At 32.2% G+C, this 18,607-nt stretch overlaps 1 protein-coding gene across 1 annotated transcript; it reads right to left on the bottom strand.

Annotated features, from left to right (window-relative positions):
- Window positions 1-3,241: 3,241 nt before the first annotated feature.
- On the bottom strand, window positions 3,242-18,112 carry LOC148597311 (testis-expressed protein 9-like). Its single transcript, XM_088563751.1, has 11 exons — window positions 18,051-18,112; window positions 16,010-16,110; window positions 15,489-15,552; window positions 14,343-14,410; window positions 13,102-13,165; window positions 12,315-12,418; window positions 9,560-9,756; window positions 8,449-8,705; window positions 6,545-6,679; window positions 4,586-4,720; window positions 3,242-3,416 (listed from the first exon to the last, which is right to left on the bottom strand). Exons 1-11 carry the CDS (start codon window positions 18,093-18,095, stop codon window positions 3,342-3,344), a joined length of 1,245 nt encoding a protein of 414 aa, XP_088419877.1. The 5' UTR covers window positions 18,096-18,112; the 3' UTR covers window positions 3,242-3,341.
- Between the last annotated feature and the right edge of the window lie 495 nt (window positions 18,113-18,607).

Here is an 18,607-nt window from a genome sequence, read left to right as displayed (position 1 = left end):
AATAAAAATAAAAACAGAAGCAATCCGAACACAAAATCGATGTTTCATTAAGCTAGTCTGTTTGCAAGGCGGTTCCAGAATTTTTTATCAGGGTGCTAGCCTAACTGATACAGAAAAACAGGTCAAGTGGCGAAGGTCAGGATTTTTTTGGGAAAATCATGACCTGAATAAAATTGATATTCTATTTGTTGTTTGTTTAGTTACCTCACATAATAGGAACCTTTCTGTTCTGCTATATATCGTGACTTCACTTTCTCCCCTTGCATGGTGCATTTATTCCTTGGTGTGCAGTTTACGTGTATTTATAAAGCACAAGTTTCTGTAAGAAGCGGCAGTGAGTGATAAATAGTCTAAAAAAACACCAATATTACAAAGTAGGACTATTTGTACCACCAGGACTAAGTAATAAGGGAAACACTTCCCATATCACAATACCATTTTAATGCACTGTAATGGGACATTTCCGGGACGGATAACTTGGCCAAAAACCTCAATTTTCTAACGATCGACTTACATGTATAACCATACACGTAAAACGTACGATGTTCAACTTCCACTCTTTTATACCTTCAAGGTGGTATGTTCAGATATTAGCCTTTAAATCTGAAGTAAACTAAACCCTTCAATAACTAATCCCACATAGCTAAATGCAATGATTTTCCCGCCTATCCTCATGAATTGCTTCCATTTTAAAATATCCAGCCTGACTGGTTTATAAACACACACTCAGTGGCGGATACAGTTTTAGATAGGGGGCAAAAAAAATTCTTGACAGGATTACCGGTGAGGATTACGAAGTGAGTGTTTTTCATGATTTAACACACGCAATTTTTCAACATTTTTTTTCTAAAAAGGGGGGGGGCATGGATCTACCACTGACACTAGACGGGTTCATATCCTGCATAGCAATTAAACCCAGCGTCTTTCATCGTCAGAAAATGGTCCGCACCTCTTATTAGATATTGTCAATATACCGATGGAGTATACATGTAGAACAATGCTGCAATATTATACCGATGGAGTATACATGTAGAACAATGCTGTCCATTTTTTATTTTTAATCCACTGTCAAGGTATAATTTAAAGGAGTTAAAAACTGCTATTTGGTCTGCAAGTCCTACAGGTAACAGCCAAATTCCGTAAAACCATGGTACACAGGCAAAATTATTTCACATGATTTTCACCTGAATTGAGTAAATAAACTAAGTGACAGAGTTCACGTGAAATTCGGGCGAATGGAGCCTTCACGTGAAATTCACACGAAATGTTCACATGAAGTTCGTGTTTAGCTAATTTCACATGAATTTCATGTGAAGCTCGATTAACATGAATTTCACGTGAAAAATATTTGCCTGTGTAAGGGACTATGTGGTATAACTTCATAGAAATCCATACACTTGTTCCTACGTTATTGTTTGGAAACTGAAAATGTTTGCTCTTGGCCCTTTTCAATCCACAACCCACAAAATCAAGTTAGGTAATAATCCTCAAAAACAATCCCAGTCTGACCTTCTTTTTAGAATATCTGATGGATATTAATGTTGAGTTTAAATGTTCCCTACGGGACCATGATTGGAATAATAAGAATTTGAATATGAATTCGGTAAAAAACCTAGTGATACAATTTCACAGACGAGCATAATCTCAGTTTAGTAAAATCATAAGATCATACACATAATCTCCCACTCTCAAAATGCATGGACATGTTACCACAAGACTACCGTTATACCTTTACAAATCCTCAGAAGCCTGTGTGAAGAAAGTTGTGCACTTTCATATATGTAAAATATTAGTGTTTCCCATGACAATATCTGACAAAAATCTTTTTTTTTCTGATTTTTAACCTAATCATTTAAGGTTATCAAAAATCATGGAGTAGTTTATAAGGCCATACAAAGTTAATTTTATGCATTAGTTTTCATGCCATTTTTATGAAAACCAAAGATATAGGGAGGCTATTTAAATGGTGCACAAAGTGATGAGAGTAACTTTTTAAATTGCTCACATTTAGAAAAAATGTTGAATGGTAACTTTTTGTTTTTATTTTATTCAGTTGGTGAAAAATATGGGAAATGAGGCACACTTAACAGCTTAAAACCATTAAAATGTTTTAATTAGTCTAAGAAGTTGTGCTTACAAGTTTTGTGGACAAAATGGATGAATACATCATTTTTAAAAATCCTGTAAACTCAGGATTCTTGAGGGGGAAAAGAGGATTACCCAAGAAAAAATGGGGGAAAATGATAGAAAAGATGTGGGCATTAAGTCAAGGACTGAAGGTACCAAAATAGCAACATAAAAGAGACAAATGGAGAGGACTTATAAATCACAGGATTCTCCTGAAGGGGAGAGGGAAATATGTCAAGTAAGATATGTAAATGGACAGGACTTATAAATCACAGGATTCTCCTGAAGGAGAGAAGGAAATATGTCAAGTAAGATATGTAAATGGAGAGGACTTATAAATAACCGGATTCTCCTGAAGGGGAGACGGAAATATGCCAACTAAGATATGTAAATGGAGGACTTATAAACCACAGGATTCTCCTGAAGGGCAGAAGGAAATATGTCAAGTAAGATATGTAAATGGACTGATTCAGAAAATATATTGCATTCTGGGATTGCTATTATTCAAGACATTCCTCAATGGTCAAACTGTTTTACGAGGATGCTGTAAAGATGCAAAGTTTTTAGGATGATGGAAGTTGATTTTCTGAATAGCTGTATATTGTTAGCCTGTCAAAGATAGTACAACATATTCTATATAATAGTTATATTGGTTTTATAATATGTGGTTTTCAGTAAACACAACAATGGAATTATTCTTTTTGTTGGAGACAAAATTTTGTGGTTTGCCCAATCCATGAAAACTACGAAAATTGGTACCCCACAAACAATAGTACTTTCACAGAATTTTGAATATTATTTCAATAGTCATACAACTTTTTTTCTATGATACTGTTGGAGTATTAGACTTGCATATTTAGCATCTGTTGTGACAGAAATTCATATGATTATCTGTCTATGATGTCACTACTTGTTATAGGAGAACAATGTGAGAATCATTCAACCAATCAGCTTTCAAAGACAATGCCATGCAATCATACAACCAACTGCATCAGCATTTTTTAAGTCACATGTTTCTATCACACTGTACATGGTTCGATGATTATGTAGCCATCCAAGAAATAGTTATAAGACTAATTCATAAAGAATGTATGATATTTAAGTAAAATTATCATAAAATGTTATAATTTAATGAATAAATAACATAAAAATATCAATCACAGACTACATGTAGAATTATCTCCCTTGTCACAGTTAAGTTATCTCCCCTTAGACTAGCTGCCCCATTCTAATGCTTTTACAAATTCTTCCTCAGAAAATGACAACATCTTAGCTGCTTCAATGTGCATCTGAAATAAATAAAAACAAGTAATAAGTTTGATCTAATTATACAATTACCCTAAATTAAATTGGTTCAACTGCCCTACTCCTTACATAACCCAATAGAATGTTGTTAATTACAATTTATTTTCCATGCAAACCAAAATAAAGGGCAGATCGGTAATACAGACATCCTTTTAAGGGGGTAGATCTAAGGTAAGGGACATAACTCTGACAAATCATTGGAATGTTTGTATTCATTTTAAATCAGTCTCATGTAAGCATCAAAGTAACTTTGACTGATTTTACTCTGTTTCAAACAAAAGCTTGACAGGTTTGGGTGAAATCGAATATGATACAAACATATCACTGATTTCAGGAGTTATGTTCCTTACCCAAGGTCTACCTCCTTAAAAGGATTGTAACTTAACTCTGATTATCCACGAAATAGTTTTTTTGGTGAGAGTAATACACATCTTAGGAAAAGATGAATGAAAATATATACAGTTCAAAATGCATTGCAATGTGAAAAATTAAAAATCAAAACTATCACGTAAACATTCTATAAGATAAAGAGGATTTAACCAATAAAAATAGGGCTGTAAGGGACACTTTTTTCACAAAGGAAATTGGCAAATTGAAATATACAACAGACAAAAAGAATGGTAAAATTAAAATAAAATCAGGTCTGTAATTTTAAGTTTGCTTTTCATTATGGAAAAAAAGGTTAAATACCTATGGATGAATGGGTAAGTTTTTTAAATACCTATGGTTGAATGGGTAATATCTTAAAAAAATGTCAAATTTGTTATTATATTTCCTTTTCAAATTTTACCAGTGATCAGTGATATGACAAATTCCATATTTTTTAAGTGAAAGACCCAACTTGATTCGGATCAAAATCTAAAATAAGAGGTGCAAAATGGGAACATGTAAAAAAGATTATTTTGAAGTTTCATTCAAATCCATTCAGTGGTATGGAAGGTGTAACGGAAACAAGATGGAGCCCCCTATGTAACAGAAGGAAGGAAGCACTAAATGACGGAAGAACGGATATAGACCCCTATCACTACATATCCCTCACTTAATTCTAGGATATTATTTTCTAGTTTTTGCCCCAATTTTGCACAAAGTCTACACAATTTTCTAAAAAAAAATGGGAGGACCAATAGTTGCTCCACAATAACAACAGTAGTACCTTCTGTCTTTTGAGTATGTCTATGAGTTTTAATTGTTTCTTGAATCCTGCCATCAGTTCATTTTTCTGTTTCTCTAACCGTTTATTATCAGCCAACAATTGTTCTACTCTCTTCCTATCTTGGTCTGTTGACTCCTAATTACAAAAGTAAAAGCCATTATAGCACAATTGAAGGTAGGTCATATGTAATATTTCTCAAGTGAAAATACATTGTCAGATTTTTGGATTTTGATATGCACGTTTCAGATTTTTTCCATTTAGTCTGATTCTCACAAAGACTTGTACTAAAGACCTATCAGTGAAATTCCTAAGATAATGCAAGTCCAAGATAACTTTCAATTTGCTACTCTTGATCAACGGTAATGTTGAAGATCATGATTTAAAGTCTTATCCCTTGACTTGGGGTCACCAAATTATTTATGACAACATAACTATCAATTGAATAAAATGAAAACCTCACTGAACATTTAAGGAGGTAGACCCAGGTATAGGGACATAACTCTTACAAATTATAGGAACGTTTGTATTCAACAATTAATATCAACCTTGTGCAAACATCAAAGCAACTTGGACTGATTTCATTCTGTTTCAAATGAAATCTTGATAGGCTTTGGTGATATTGAATATGATACAAACATATCTCTGATTTCAAGAGTTATGTCCCTTACCCAAGGTCTACCTCTTTAAATCACTACCTATCAGTTTAAATGTATTTGAACCTGTGTAAATGAAACACTTGTCTATACCAAACAATTTCAACAGTCCACAAAACAGGATAGGATAGGTTTTACTATATATAGCGGTATGATCATCTTTTGCATAAATGTTTTCTGTTGACAACCAATTCTTTTCTCTTTTCTCCCTAGTTACTTCATTGTCGTAAAAGTGCAGTCATGTTTTAAGTCAACTGATGTAAAGCATTTAACTATAAGTAGTCTAACAATTGCATATTATTTTTTTGCAGACAGGGGACTGTAACAAGGATAACTAGAGGCTCAAGAGAGCCTGAATCGCTCACCTGGTTAACAATTTGCTTATTTGAAATACTTGAGGAATGAGACAGGCTAAGTTAAAATCAACTAAACTGTCAAATGCAGGAAATGCTTTTCATAGCATTTTCATGACCTGAACCAGAATTTTGCTAAAGGCAACAATTTTTGAATTTTTTTCAAAAACCTGCCTTATGACCCCTAAGTTCCATTTTTAGTATAGGCAGCCATATCTATTCACGGATTAAAAATTACAACATTCATTTTGAGCACAATACACTAAAGAACTATTATGCTTATTTTCATTCAATGATCTTAAATGGTTTTAGAGAAGATTTTCAAAATTGCACATGCGAAAAATGTAAAAAAGAAACTGTTTCAGAGGCCGTTACTCCTACATTAGCTGACCAATCATTTTGAAAATTTTGGCATAGGTCCGTCTCATGATGCTGAACAATTTTACCCTGCCAGAAATTTGCTAAAGGCAACGGTTTTTGAGTTATTTGCAAAAAACTGCAATCTGACCCCTATGTTCTATTTTTAGTAACAGCAGCCATGTTTTTTCATGGATCAAAAATCCCAACAGTCATTTTGTGCACAAAACCCTAAGGAACAATCATGCCAAGTTTAAAACCTGTCAGTCCTGTAGTTTCAGAGGAGAAGTTTTTTAAAAATTTGTCCATGACGAAGACGACGGATGACAAGTGAGCTAAAAATACTCTATCGTTTCATAATAAAGGAAAAAAAATGTTTGTTTACTGTTACCAAAACCAACTTGGACACAAAACTGTTGACCTGGAATTATTCTGATAGAAATTCCATATAATGATTGTCTTATCAAGAAATTATTCAATGCTGGGAATAAATACATAAAAAACAACATATTGACCTGGAATTTTTTGTCTTGGTCACAGGAATATTTTTTTTATTTAGCATTTTTTCACAGATACAAATCTCATTGTGTTAATACCTTTGAAGATGACTTAGCCCTCTGTAGTTGTTCTTTATATTTTTCTATTTCCTCCAAAGCCCTGTTCAGTCTGACCTCTGTAGCTGTGTGTGTTGAGGTTTGTTGTTTCTGAGATCTTTTCATTTGGTCTAATTCCTAGAAGTAATAAGTATTGAGCAGGGGTTCAAATTTACATTATGGAGTGAAATGTTTGGGACTTTCTAAGATTACAAATGCAAGGTCCATCAGAAGGAAAACAGTCCTAAATGTGGTGCAAATGTTGAGGTAGGTAGTTCCCAGATCTTGATTATTGAATTTAAGAAATTCTTGGGTCACAGATTGGAATCCCACTAATTTGATCCCAAATTGAGGCTTGATCCACATACATCAATGTCAATACTGTAGATCAACCAATACAGACCAAAGCTAGTAAAAAAATGATATTGGTGACATGGAAAGTAAACAAACATAATTGTAAAAGCCGAATTCTGCTGGAAAAAAAAGGGAAAAAAATTAAGTTGCTTACAGGGTTCCAAATCAGTGGTGGTCAAAGAAAAGGTACTCTCAATATCTCACCTAGGTTCTTTAAAATTTCATTAAGATAGGTTCTTGAACTTCAATTCTTATTAACTGAAACTTTATTGAGGACTTGGAATTTTCCTCTAGTGGACCATTGACTTGTAAATTGGAAAAGTCCAGGAGCTTCCAATTTTGAAAGTTAATTTGAACTCCTGAATTATTTTTAAGTTTTCAGGAGACTAATTTGGGGTACCAGTAATTTTTTTTCACAATGTTTCTTGTGACAAAATCAGTGAAAATAAATCATCCGTAAAAAAAACACTGGGTTATAGTACCTGTTAAATCTTCTTAGAACTTGATGAGGGCTGTGTGAAAAAATTCATCATAATATATTTTCAAAATTTTTTTCCATGGAAAATATGCAAAATAAAAACAAAAACTGTTTCTTTCAGTAACTTAATAAAAGAAAAAAGAAAAAAATTACATTCAAAGAACACTACAGGTAAATTGGAAAAAGGAATTGATCTTCAAAGTGGTTAAAAAGTCAAATGCTGAGTTATCTCCCCTTTTCTAATATGAATTTGGAATATTTGATATGTTAAGTTCTATTAAGTGATACAGAGCTAGCTAATATCATGAAGAAAAATTATTTTTATGAAATTTGATGTTTAAGTAACTTTTTTTTAAAGCAACATCATGATTCCCATAGAAAATAACAACAAATCTGGCCTGGGGTTTCATTTTTACCTTTGAATAATTTGATTTGAAACAAAAGTTGGTTCTGTCTGAGCAATCCAGCTTGGTTCTATAATGTCATTGGTCCACACGCTATGTTTCAAATAATCCCCAAACAAAATGTCTTACAAATCAATTATCACTATTTGGACTGTCATCCATTAGAAATTGAATGATAAGGAATGTTTCTAATATTTAAACAGGTTATACTTCATTACCTGTTCAAAAGTTAGAAACATTCCTTAAATACCCATTGTCAGAAAATGCTATGTTGCCATACAATAAGGCCTAAAAAAATTCTGTGTTTCTGGTAATATCTCCTTCAAAATTAGGGTCTATGGGTAGTTTTTTTGTGTTTTTTTGTTTTTGTTTTAAATATTTATGGATTTGCAGGACATCCAAACCTACCAGATCTGCTGGATATAGAACTTGTCGCAGCCACAGCCATGTTGTTTCATTTTTTTTTTTTTAAGGAATTTGAACCTCCACATTGGAGAGCAAGGCGATTCTGGTAAAAAATTGATGACGGAAATCCAAAAAATCAGTATTTTTTTTGTTTTTGTTTGTTCTTTTGACACCATAAAAAGAATTAGGGTTGGCAGGGGAAAAATATTGTCGGTTGGGCTACCAGAAACACAAAATTTTTTTTTAGGCCTAATACCATGCTATACCTTTCTCAGTCCAGCTAGCTGTGACTCTGCTGTTTCAGACTTGACTTGAGAATCTTCTGAGATTTTCTTGAATTTATCAATTTGTGCCTGTTGGGCTGACACCGTACGATGGAGGCGACCTCGTTCATCTTCCATCTCTTTGATTTTGACAGACTGTGTTTTATTCTGATCATCTCTCTTGTTAACTTCTGATCCGAGTCTGTCAAGCTCTTCTTGCATTACCCTGAGTTTGGCTTTCAAGAAACGTATTGTTGCCTCTGAAATAAATACAGCACTACATTCCTCACAAAAGTAAATAATTTGATCATTTTAAAAAATCAAAGTTATGAAGGAAAAAGAATAAATAATAAAATAGACTAAAAGGTTACTGTTCTGTCTCCTGACCCATTATAATTTGCATATCCAAAAAGATGTATTTTTTTTAATTTGATTTGTCTCCCTTTTTTTCAAACTGAAATGTAAAAAACTTGGATCTTTTTATCACATTTTAGGAGTTTAAACCTTAAAAAAAACTTAAAATGTACTACTTTAAACCTTATAATAATACCGGCATCAAAAGAAATTTATGTTAATAGTAATTTTTATGCAACTCTTGTCAGGTTTTTCTTGTAGGCTTTATCTTTTTAAAATGAAGACTAAATATTTTGACTTAGCCTTTAATTCTTTATATTTTGAGTAGCTTATAAGGATTGGCATCCAGTTTTGAGTTATTGGGACTTACATGAATATATGTGAAACACACAAAATATGCTAAAAATTCCATTGATTTGTGGGTACAAATTTTAGGAAAGAAACAACAATTTATAAATATTTGAATTCATGGTTGATGGACAAATTGACAATCAAACTGAAAATCTCCTTTCAGTTATGTACCAGGTGTCGGTAAGTAATGATGTCACAACTTAAAATAGCATTTTGACATCATAATTTACGATCAATTTCACACTCGTGACTTTTTGTGAAATTGACGCCAAATTTTGTTGTTTGCCAAACCATAAAAACCTGAAAACCCTGGAAATTTAACAGAAACATCTAATAGAAAAAAAAACTAAATTGTTTCCCTTCTCATTCAGGTCAGGAAAAAGAATTTTGAGCAGGATTTCTTCCTAACCTGCTCCCATTTCATTGGCTGCCTGTGGGATGACATCATCATCATCATCTGAAAACACTGTCCCACTATCGATCTGGCCCTCTATGTTACTGACGGTATTGTCAATGTTAAAGTCTTTAAACTTTGTTATAAATGTATCATCAGGAATGGCTACATCATCAGCTATGTTAGATTTTCCACTTCTAGGACGCATAGGTCTGGAATGAGAAAAGTAGCAAATGTAAAGCCATTCACAGTTAACTTATTATGTTCTCAAGTCATATTTCATCAAAAAAAGAGTGAGGGAGGCATTTAAAAAAAATGAGGTGGTAAGGGTGTTTTTTTTTGTTGCATGATACATAGCTTTCCTTGTACCATTTATTTTATACTGGATCTATGCCAGCAATAAAGACGATCATTTAGAGTTTAAGCAGTATGGGAAACCACCACTCGCCAGCTTGCCAAATACGAGTATATGTGTAACTTGGCAAGTTTTCATTAGCTTACACTCGTCAATTTGGTGACAGTCATTTGATTGGCGATTTCCAAGGAAAGTTAACCAGCCAACAGGTTATTTAGTTAAACATCCCTTAACATCATACATTAAAACCAAGTTCCCTACATTTTAAGAAGTTTAGCTTAGATCTAATATGTCAAGTGAACTTTGACATGATATTTTATTGATGTAAAGCATTGTTTACAATCTGCCATTTTAATTTCCGGTAACAGGGGTTGCTCTGGCTTTCAAAATTCTGTCGCCAGAAAAATCACCAGCTGCCATTTTATGTTGCCAATTTTCAGAAATTAGAGCCAGGGGGTGCCAAAAAAATTATACTTTTTTAAAAAATATGACAGTATTAAGTCCACTGATGAATTATCTTTGTCAATTTATCAAAATAACCACTCCATTCATGACATACATGTACCCAAGATTCACTCTCGATGCATGTATGAAGCAGGTTTTTAGCTCTAGTCTGTCACTTTCATATGCATAAAATAAGAAAGTACTACTCCAGAAACAGGTATTTTATTTCTATCAAGGACTTTATATTACTATTCTCATATAGTCCCTTGATTTTAAAGCATGTTCACCTTTGTCCTTTATGGTCTAATTCATCTTACAATATAATTTGATTTTTTTTATTATTTTTAACAAAGTTGATTATTTTTTCCAAGCAATAAAATTTCTAGCAAACTACATTTTGTACCATGGACCATTAATTGTGTCCCTGTTTAATTATCTTGATATCTGAATAGTATTTCCATAATTAGATTTTGGGAATCCCCATTCTATTTGTTTACCGATTTTCCCACCAAAATGTCACATGGCAAAAGTGTAAACAAATGTCATCCATTTTCTTTTATCAATTCTTTCATTTCGAAGTATTTAGACACTTCCTGATGGGATAATCATTGTTAATTGGATTTAATTTATTCTGTTATTAGGTAAGTCTGTTTCTGAATGTATCACATGGTTAAACAGGGCTGTGAAACTTGTATGTAGCAACGTGCACATGGCCATAATTGTGTTTACCTTTGACCAGATGATGAGAGTTTTGATTGGCTCAATAATATATTAACATTTGATTGACACCTCCCATGAGGATATTGTCAGTCGCCTGGTCTAATTACCTTTAATTGCCTTCAGTCATAAATTGGTCATGGTCACTTAACTCTGACCAGGTGTCAACATAATTTGATAATTAGAGAAAATATGCCTTGCTGATAAACTTCCTGTCAATTTTGATATACAAAACTTAGGCGCCAAGAAAATTGCCAACTGGTTATTTTTGTCGCCAGATCAAATAAAAATTGCAAATTGCGACATTTGTGAAGCCCAGGACGACCCCTCGGTAAACGGGATGTGCCAAAATCTACACGACGGTCCCGATCTGGAATTAGTATTCAAAGGAAATTATCTTGGTAATTTATGATACAAGTATGTTACCTTCAATTATATGTTTATTGTCAAAATAAAAATGAACAAGAAGCAATGATAAACATTTTCTTATTTCATAATGATGAATCTGTTGAAATATAATTTTATTTTTAAAATATGAGTTCAGAAATAGAGTACTTATTGTACATGAAAAACTTTGATGGGAGAGAATATTCGAAAAACGGAAACTTTTTGATAAATTTAAAAACAAATGAAATGATAGTTGAAGAAAGAAAAAGAATGGCAAAAGATAGTCAAATCCAAGAGAAAACAGACGATAGTACAGAAAAAAAAACCCAAAAAATTTGGCTAGTTGAATTTCTATTTGGCTAGCAAGATCTATATTCCACTAGCCAGAATGGCAAGTTGGGGAAAAAAATGGTTTCCCACACTGTTTAAGCTAGGTAATCCTGTGATGATTCTAGTGGCTTCAAGTTGCAACTTCTCAAGAAGAACTGAAATAGTTTAATACTCCACGGTTATCCCAGACTCCACATCCATATTTGAATAATGATTGAATGTAGACAGTATAAGCTTAAATAAAACTTTCACTTAATCAGTATTTTAATTTTCTTTGAATGTTTAAATGTCCAGTGATTTTTTCTGGATTAAATCAGTGATATGTTTGAATCATATTCAATTTCACTGAAGCCTCTCAAGCTTTCGTTTGAAGCAGAATAAAATGGATCCAAATTAATTAGATGCTTACATAAGATTGATGTAAAATGCTAAATACAAACATTCCAATGATTTTTAAGAGTTTTATGTCCCTTACCCCAAGTCTTAGATCCATATCACTATATACCAACACGGTTATAAGAATTGAAAAAAACATACTTTCCTGAAGCCGGTCTTTTGTTGATTTTTGAAGGAGGGCGTGACTGGTTGGTGGAATGTGGTCGGGTCTGGTTACTAACTCTTGTTCCAGTTCTTGAACTTATCTATAATTCATCATCAATTGATTTAAAATAATTATAAACACACATGTACTTAAACATTGAATTTCAGGGTTTCCCTTAGATCATTTCAGAAGAGTGGTCCCCCTTCCTTTCAACCCTTCAGCCTTTTATATAAACAAACACACTCCAATACCTGGTACATAAAAGGGGTTACATGTATTAACTCAAGGAATAAAAACATACAAGTTGCAAAATACCCCCTCTTGCAAACTGCTTTACTCCAACTTTCCCCTGCCCCTTTCGAGCTGCAGGGGGTAACCATAAATTTGTATCCAGAAAGTCTGTAGTATAATAAGTATGGATTTCAAACAAATTTTTCCTAAAAGTTACCACCGACAAACAGAAAAAATATCTCTTAAAGATTTAAAAATGTACAAAAATACACATACGAGTACTGAAAACTCATTAATTTTTTAGGTGGAGAGAAAATCCAGAAAAAAAATACCACGAAATTTATTTTTACGACTATATAACCCTAATAATTTTTTTTAAACTGTAAAAATTGATACCCATGTATTTGTTCATTTGACAGAATCTGCAAAAATTAGCAACTACATAAATTAATATGTTTACAATACTTAATTGGTCTAAGAAAAAATAAGATGAGTAAGAATACTGAGTTATCTCCCTTAACATAACAGAACTCTAGATTATCATGGTTATACTTTAGAAGGAGGTCTGTCTGGCTGTGATCTTTCTGTGTTGAGGGCTGAATCATCATCATAATCTCTGTATAAGTATTAAAAAAAACATGAAGAGTCCTTAGCATTGTACATTTCATATCTTACTTTTAGTAAACAATTCAAGGAATAAGCTTTAAATCTGAGGAAGTTATTTTTAGCATTGACTGAAAGAAGTGAGTTTCCAACAAAAGTTTAAGTCATATTATTTGTATCCTTACAGTTAATACATCATACTTCAACAATTGATTCACAGTTTTACTGTCACATGTGGAGACAATGGCAAGCAATGAAGGTTTGCCTTCAGTATTGCAGAATTCGATTCTCTTTCTCTTTTTATGATTTTTTTCATTCTATGATTGTGTTTCTGTTCACATGACAAGAAGTATAGATTTTTTTTTCTGTAATTACAAATATTTCAACCCTTATCTCTAACATTCCGTAATTTCAATCAGAACTGGTTTTGAACTTTGTGATCATGCTATAATAAAAAAAGCTGACTGATTCTCAACTGAAAACTTTCTTCATTTTCTAACGAACCAAAACAACAGAAACCTTATTTTACTGTGTAACTCATCATGATATTAATCTTTGAAAATTCAAGTACAGTCGTGGGATGCCATTTGGAGAAAATAAAATTATTTACCTACCTCCTACTACCCAATCTTTTTTGAACACTCAGGTTATGGCAAACAGAAATCTGTTTAAGTCTGGCCAAATCTGCGTGGAACTTTCCTTAAATTCCATATTTGACATCACTTAGCAACTCAGTGGGTGTTTTAAGAAGAGCAGAGGATGCTTACCTGGTCCATACTCCCAGTTTTTAGTAAGGTATGGGTTTTCTTATTCATTCATTAGTTTCTCTGTGTATTCTTTTAGTTAATATGTATTACATAAGGTATTTTGTCTCATGTTCTAGGTCTAGTCTTTGTCTCAGAATCATGAATAACATTGGTCCTCATTCTAATCGTGATTTCCTTGCTTTAACTTTTATCTGGAACTTGCATTTGACTTTAAATCCATTCTGCATCATTTTAAATGAAAATTATGGAAGATCCATGGAGGAAAAAACACCTCTATAATGACAAATTTTCCAGTGGGAGACTTTTTTGCTACTAGTTTACCAGTAAATTATGTGTTTTACTGATTATGTTTGTTTCAACTTTTAAAGAAAGATCTTGATACATCACCATTCAAATACTGACATCAAATAAAGTGGTTCTTACTTTAAGAAGTCATCAGCATTAATGTTATCCAGTAACCTTGACTCTGACAGAACCTTCTCTTGGCCTTGCTATAAAAAAAAAAAAAAGATTGGTATATATAACTAAACATCTTAAAGGCATAATTAATACATCCAGGATTATCTCCCATTATAGTTTGTAATAACACTTGTCTGTTTTTTTTTTAGAGTTCACAAAATGAAATTGCGTTTTTTTTTCCTTTTCTTTTCAGGAGTTAATACATGTAGTAAATAGCCAATTATAATAGTGATAAAATAAAATAGGTTCAGAACAGTTTTTACTTTTACATTTTATTTTCAGTTACTTCATCCAGGGAGATCTGTCTGAAATGAAACCCTTTGAGAATGGAGAATTTGTTCTATTGATACAGGATCAAAATATACTGTATACTATTATACTTTTATTTATTTTCTGAAACAAATCAAGAGTAAAAATTTTAACTAATTAATTTAAAATGTCTTGATTGTTCTGTTAACCCAGTCAACATTTTAAAAATATTTTCTGGGACTAAAGTGCTGTACGTATCAGATAGCATCTATTTGGGACAGGTTTCAGAATTTGGATAAGACAGGTTTTTAAGTAGCATTCCAGCTAAGAATCATGCAAAATGTGATTCATGGGTAAAAAGTCTACATATTTTTATTTTTGATATTTTGCTTGAACTGCCATAGTAAACAGAAATTAACATTCAGTTTTTCATATAACCCGTGTTCTTAGGAGATAAAAATCATATAGAATGCAATGTAGATTTCAAAATTAAGGGAGATTACTCTGTAAATGACACCCAAATACAAAAGAATCTATTAAATTTTCAATGTTGATTATCTCCACAGAGCAGGCAGATTTGAATGAATAATTACACATTTCATAGTATAAACCCATAAAACAACTTAATTACAAAAATAAAAATATATAGCCTTTTTTGGGGTGTATCACATTTTTCAGATTTTACATGATTCTTACAAAGAGAGTTACTTAAGTACTTGTATTGTTTTTATTTCAGTCATCCAGAAGCCAGAATTCTGCAATTGAACAGATGAAAATTCATATAATCCCTTGGTTAGGTAAGTGTATCTCTAAATAAAACAAAAACTGAAAATGCAGTCTCTCATAAAAAAATTAAATTACCAGGACTTCTTCTGCTTCTTTGACTAAATTTGCTGTTTTTGCTTCTAATTCTTCATTCAGCCTCCTGCAAGTACATTTGAATAATAAGTATGAACTACTTCACATGTTCCAACTAAGCCTTAACAAATAACAAATAAAATGTACAAGTAAAATCAATAGCATTTACTGTGAAAGTATAATTGTTTATGGGGTATCAATTTTTGAGTATTTTGTAAACCATGACATTAGGTTCCCAACATTAAAAAAGAAATGTCCATTTCATTTGTAAGATGGAGTTGTCAAATCCATGAATTTATGAATCTATACACTAACATTTTTCCCAGAACCACGAAAATTGGTACGCGTATATTCTGTCTCTGTGTATTTTATTTTTTTGGTCTTTCTTGTTACGTATTTGTCCTTGTCAATTTGTGCTGTTCTTGAAAGTGTTTTTGCGCAAGGATTTCCCTCTTTTTCATTCATACTTTTCATTATTTTCACCATTTTATTTTCTAATAAATTTTTGTGGACTGTTGTCTTACTTATATTCCTCCTCTCTACTGAGGATACTGCCTCCTCCTGTAACGTTAGTATTCTTGAAACCAGAGGCAGGCCTCTTGCCAGAAGTAGGTCGAGACTTAGACTGAAACAAAATAATCTAATTAGAATGATGATAGATCAAATTACCCATGACCCTGCAACCTTCCTCTTACATGTATCTATTTTGTAATTGATTGGTCAGGTTGAGATCAGAAAGTTGGCTTTTAGTGGTAGCACGGAGTACCCCACTTGAAACGCTTCTAATGACTGTTAGGTTAAAACCATGCATGTCACAATTATCTAAATCATAAGTTTCCATTGTTGTTAATCTTGATTATAGTCTAGGAGGAATGCAATGGCCTAAAGTGTGAATGAAGCCTTTAACAGGTTCACTTCTAAATAAAATGGATCTCAAGTTATTTACAATTATTGCCAAATTTGAAATGTTTAGTCTAGCAGGTGTTTTGACTCGATAGATAGAGATGTACTTGTTGTATTTCACTTTGATGAATGTTTCGCAAGTTGACAAAATGATATATCTAAACATTTAAGAGTAAGCAAAGCTTGCTTAATATGAGGCAGGTATTACCTGTTGAAGGAGGAAGATGAATATATATTGATTTTTTTTTTAAATATTGCCTTTTACAATTTTAATCAATTAGGATTTATTTTTCATCATGAGCAAGGGAAGCTCACTCTTTAATGTATAGAAATTCATCTAAAAAATCATCATACTGACATTTGAAAACTTTTGTCAAGACAAAACATTACATCATGACTTAATGAAGCTTCAGAATTAGTAAAAAAAAATGCCCCCTAGAGAAAATATTTCAAAGACGTCTATGTTATTTCATTGGAACTACTCAGACTTTTTCAAAAATACTACTTCCGGTTGAAGAGATTGTGATAAAACCCTGCTTTCTATGCCAAACCCCCAACAGCTTGACCAATAATTTTACAAATATCTGGAATGTTCCTTGCCAGCTCCAAATGAAGTTTACATTTTGTAGTTCTTTTAAAGGGAAATTGTACATTTTGCACTTAATGCCAATGCCTTCCTCATATTAATTTAACAAAACTTTAAGATGTGTGCAATAAAAATTTAATGCTGTTAAAGATACAAAATGAAAAAAGATATTTGTTTAGTGCTACCCAATTGCCTTCAACTTAAAACATTAATAGGAGAGTTCTTCGTGATGTCATCACTTACCTGTGATTTGGTTTTGGTTGGCAAAAAATCCATTGAGTGGCATAGGGTATCAGCTTTAAATCATCATAACTTTTTCATTTTTGAAGATAATTGAAAAATTCTTTTGGTTCCCAACATTGCAAATAAAATTCTTTTTATCCACGGAATTTTTAAATAAATATTCAGTAATAAGACTATATGTACATAAGATTTTAATTATAATTTTATACAAAAATTGAGGTTTACATATAAATATCACTACAAATTTATTTTTTTGAAGTAAAACAGTTATAAATTCACATACATAATATGAATTATTTTATCTAAATGAAACATTTTACAGAACCAAAATTGGATATAAAATAACAAAGTTATAATAGTTTTGAAAATTGGGATTCTAATCATGACATTGTCAATTGTTTATTTCGTTGTTTATTTGCCAACCAGTTTGACACTTAATGATGTGCAAATTAGTGAATATGACATTACTAATGAGATTGGCGAACTCTCCTAGTCCTATAAGGCTATATTGACTATAACTTCCATTTCGACTGAAATCAAGCTTTCGGTGCTTCTAAGATCAAATGGTAAATTCACAATGATTATGCTGAAAAGGACTATGTCCTCTATTAAACATTTCCAAAGTTACAAGATGAGTTACCGATTATTTATTGTCAGCTCATACTATACTACAGACTTATATTAGAAACTTGATTTTTTACATTTTTCTCATTTTCACCACGTTTAAATCGATCAATAAATTTATAACACTAGAAATTTAGATAGCATATGAAATTGGCTATATTAGATTCTTCTATGTGGTTTCTCATCGTGTATTTTGGCAAAATTCTTACTGAATTCGCTCTACTAGTCGTGGAAACTGTGCTATTTTCCGCCATTTTGACGCATACTATTGTTGCCGTAAATCGGCGAATATACCTAAAACGAGGAGGGCGAATTTGCACCTACCTTCTAAACTCGGACGGCATTTGGGTGCTATCGTTCTAATATATATGGTACGGTTGCATGGACCATCAATATTGATTCACCAATAAGCACCGTATATTTTTTTCTGTCTTTTTTTGTTATTTTGTTGCATCACAATATTGCGGTCTCACTAATTACCGACAAGAGGCGTCAAGAAGCGACAAGAAATTGTATTAGCGACAGGAAACTAAAAAATACCGACAAGAGGAGAGAGACTATATTTATTTGCTGCTTGAATTATAAAAAGATGAAAAAAATAGTAGTAATTGTAAGATTTTATAAATCCCTGGTTCTATTTGTTTGCAAAGTTGATAAAAACAGAGACATTAATGTCTCTGGCAAAAATTTGCCATATAAGTTTTAAAATTTCGAGAAACTAATATTAATCAAATATGTCATTGTAAATGACATTTTAAAATATGAT

Source organism: Perna viridis, chromosome 15 (assembly GCF_037379345.1).
Source record: "Perna viridis isolate PV_CMFRI_1.1 ecotype Kerala chromosome 15, ASM3737934v1, whole genome shotgun sequence".
Lineage (NCBI taxonomy): Eukaryota > Metazoa > Mollusca > Bivalvia > Mytilida > Mytilidae > Perna > Perna viridis.
Note: the sequence above shows the minus strand (reverse complement) of the source record. Positions and strands in the feature narration are given on the sequence as shown.

Coding starts and splice junctions, on each gene's coding strand:
- LOC148597311 (XM_088563751.1), bottom strand. CDS start 18,095: ATGGCGGAAAATAGCACAGTTTCCACGACTAGTAGAGCGAATTCA. Junction 14,411..15,488: donor AAGAAGCAGAAGAAGTCCTG/GTAATTTAATTT, acceptor TTTTTTTTATAG/CAAGGCCAAGAGAAGGTTCT. Junction 8,706..9,559: donor AGCCAATGAAATGGGAGCAG/GTTAGGAAGAAA, acceptor TATTTATTTCAG/AGGCAACAATACGTTTCTTG.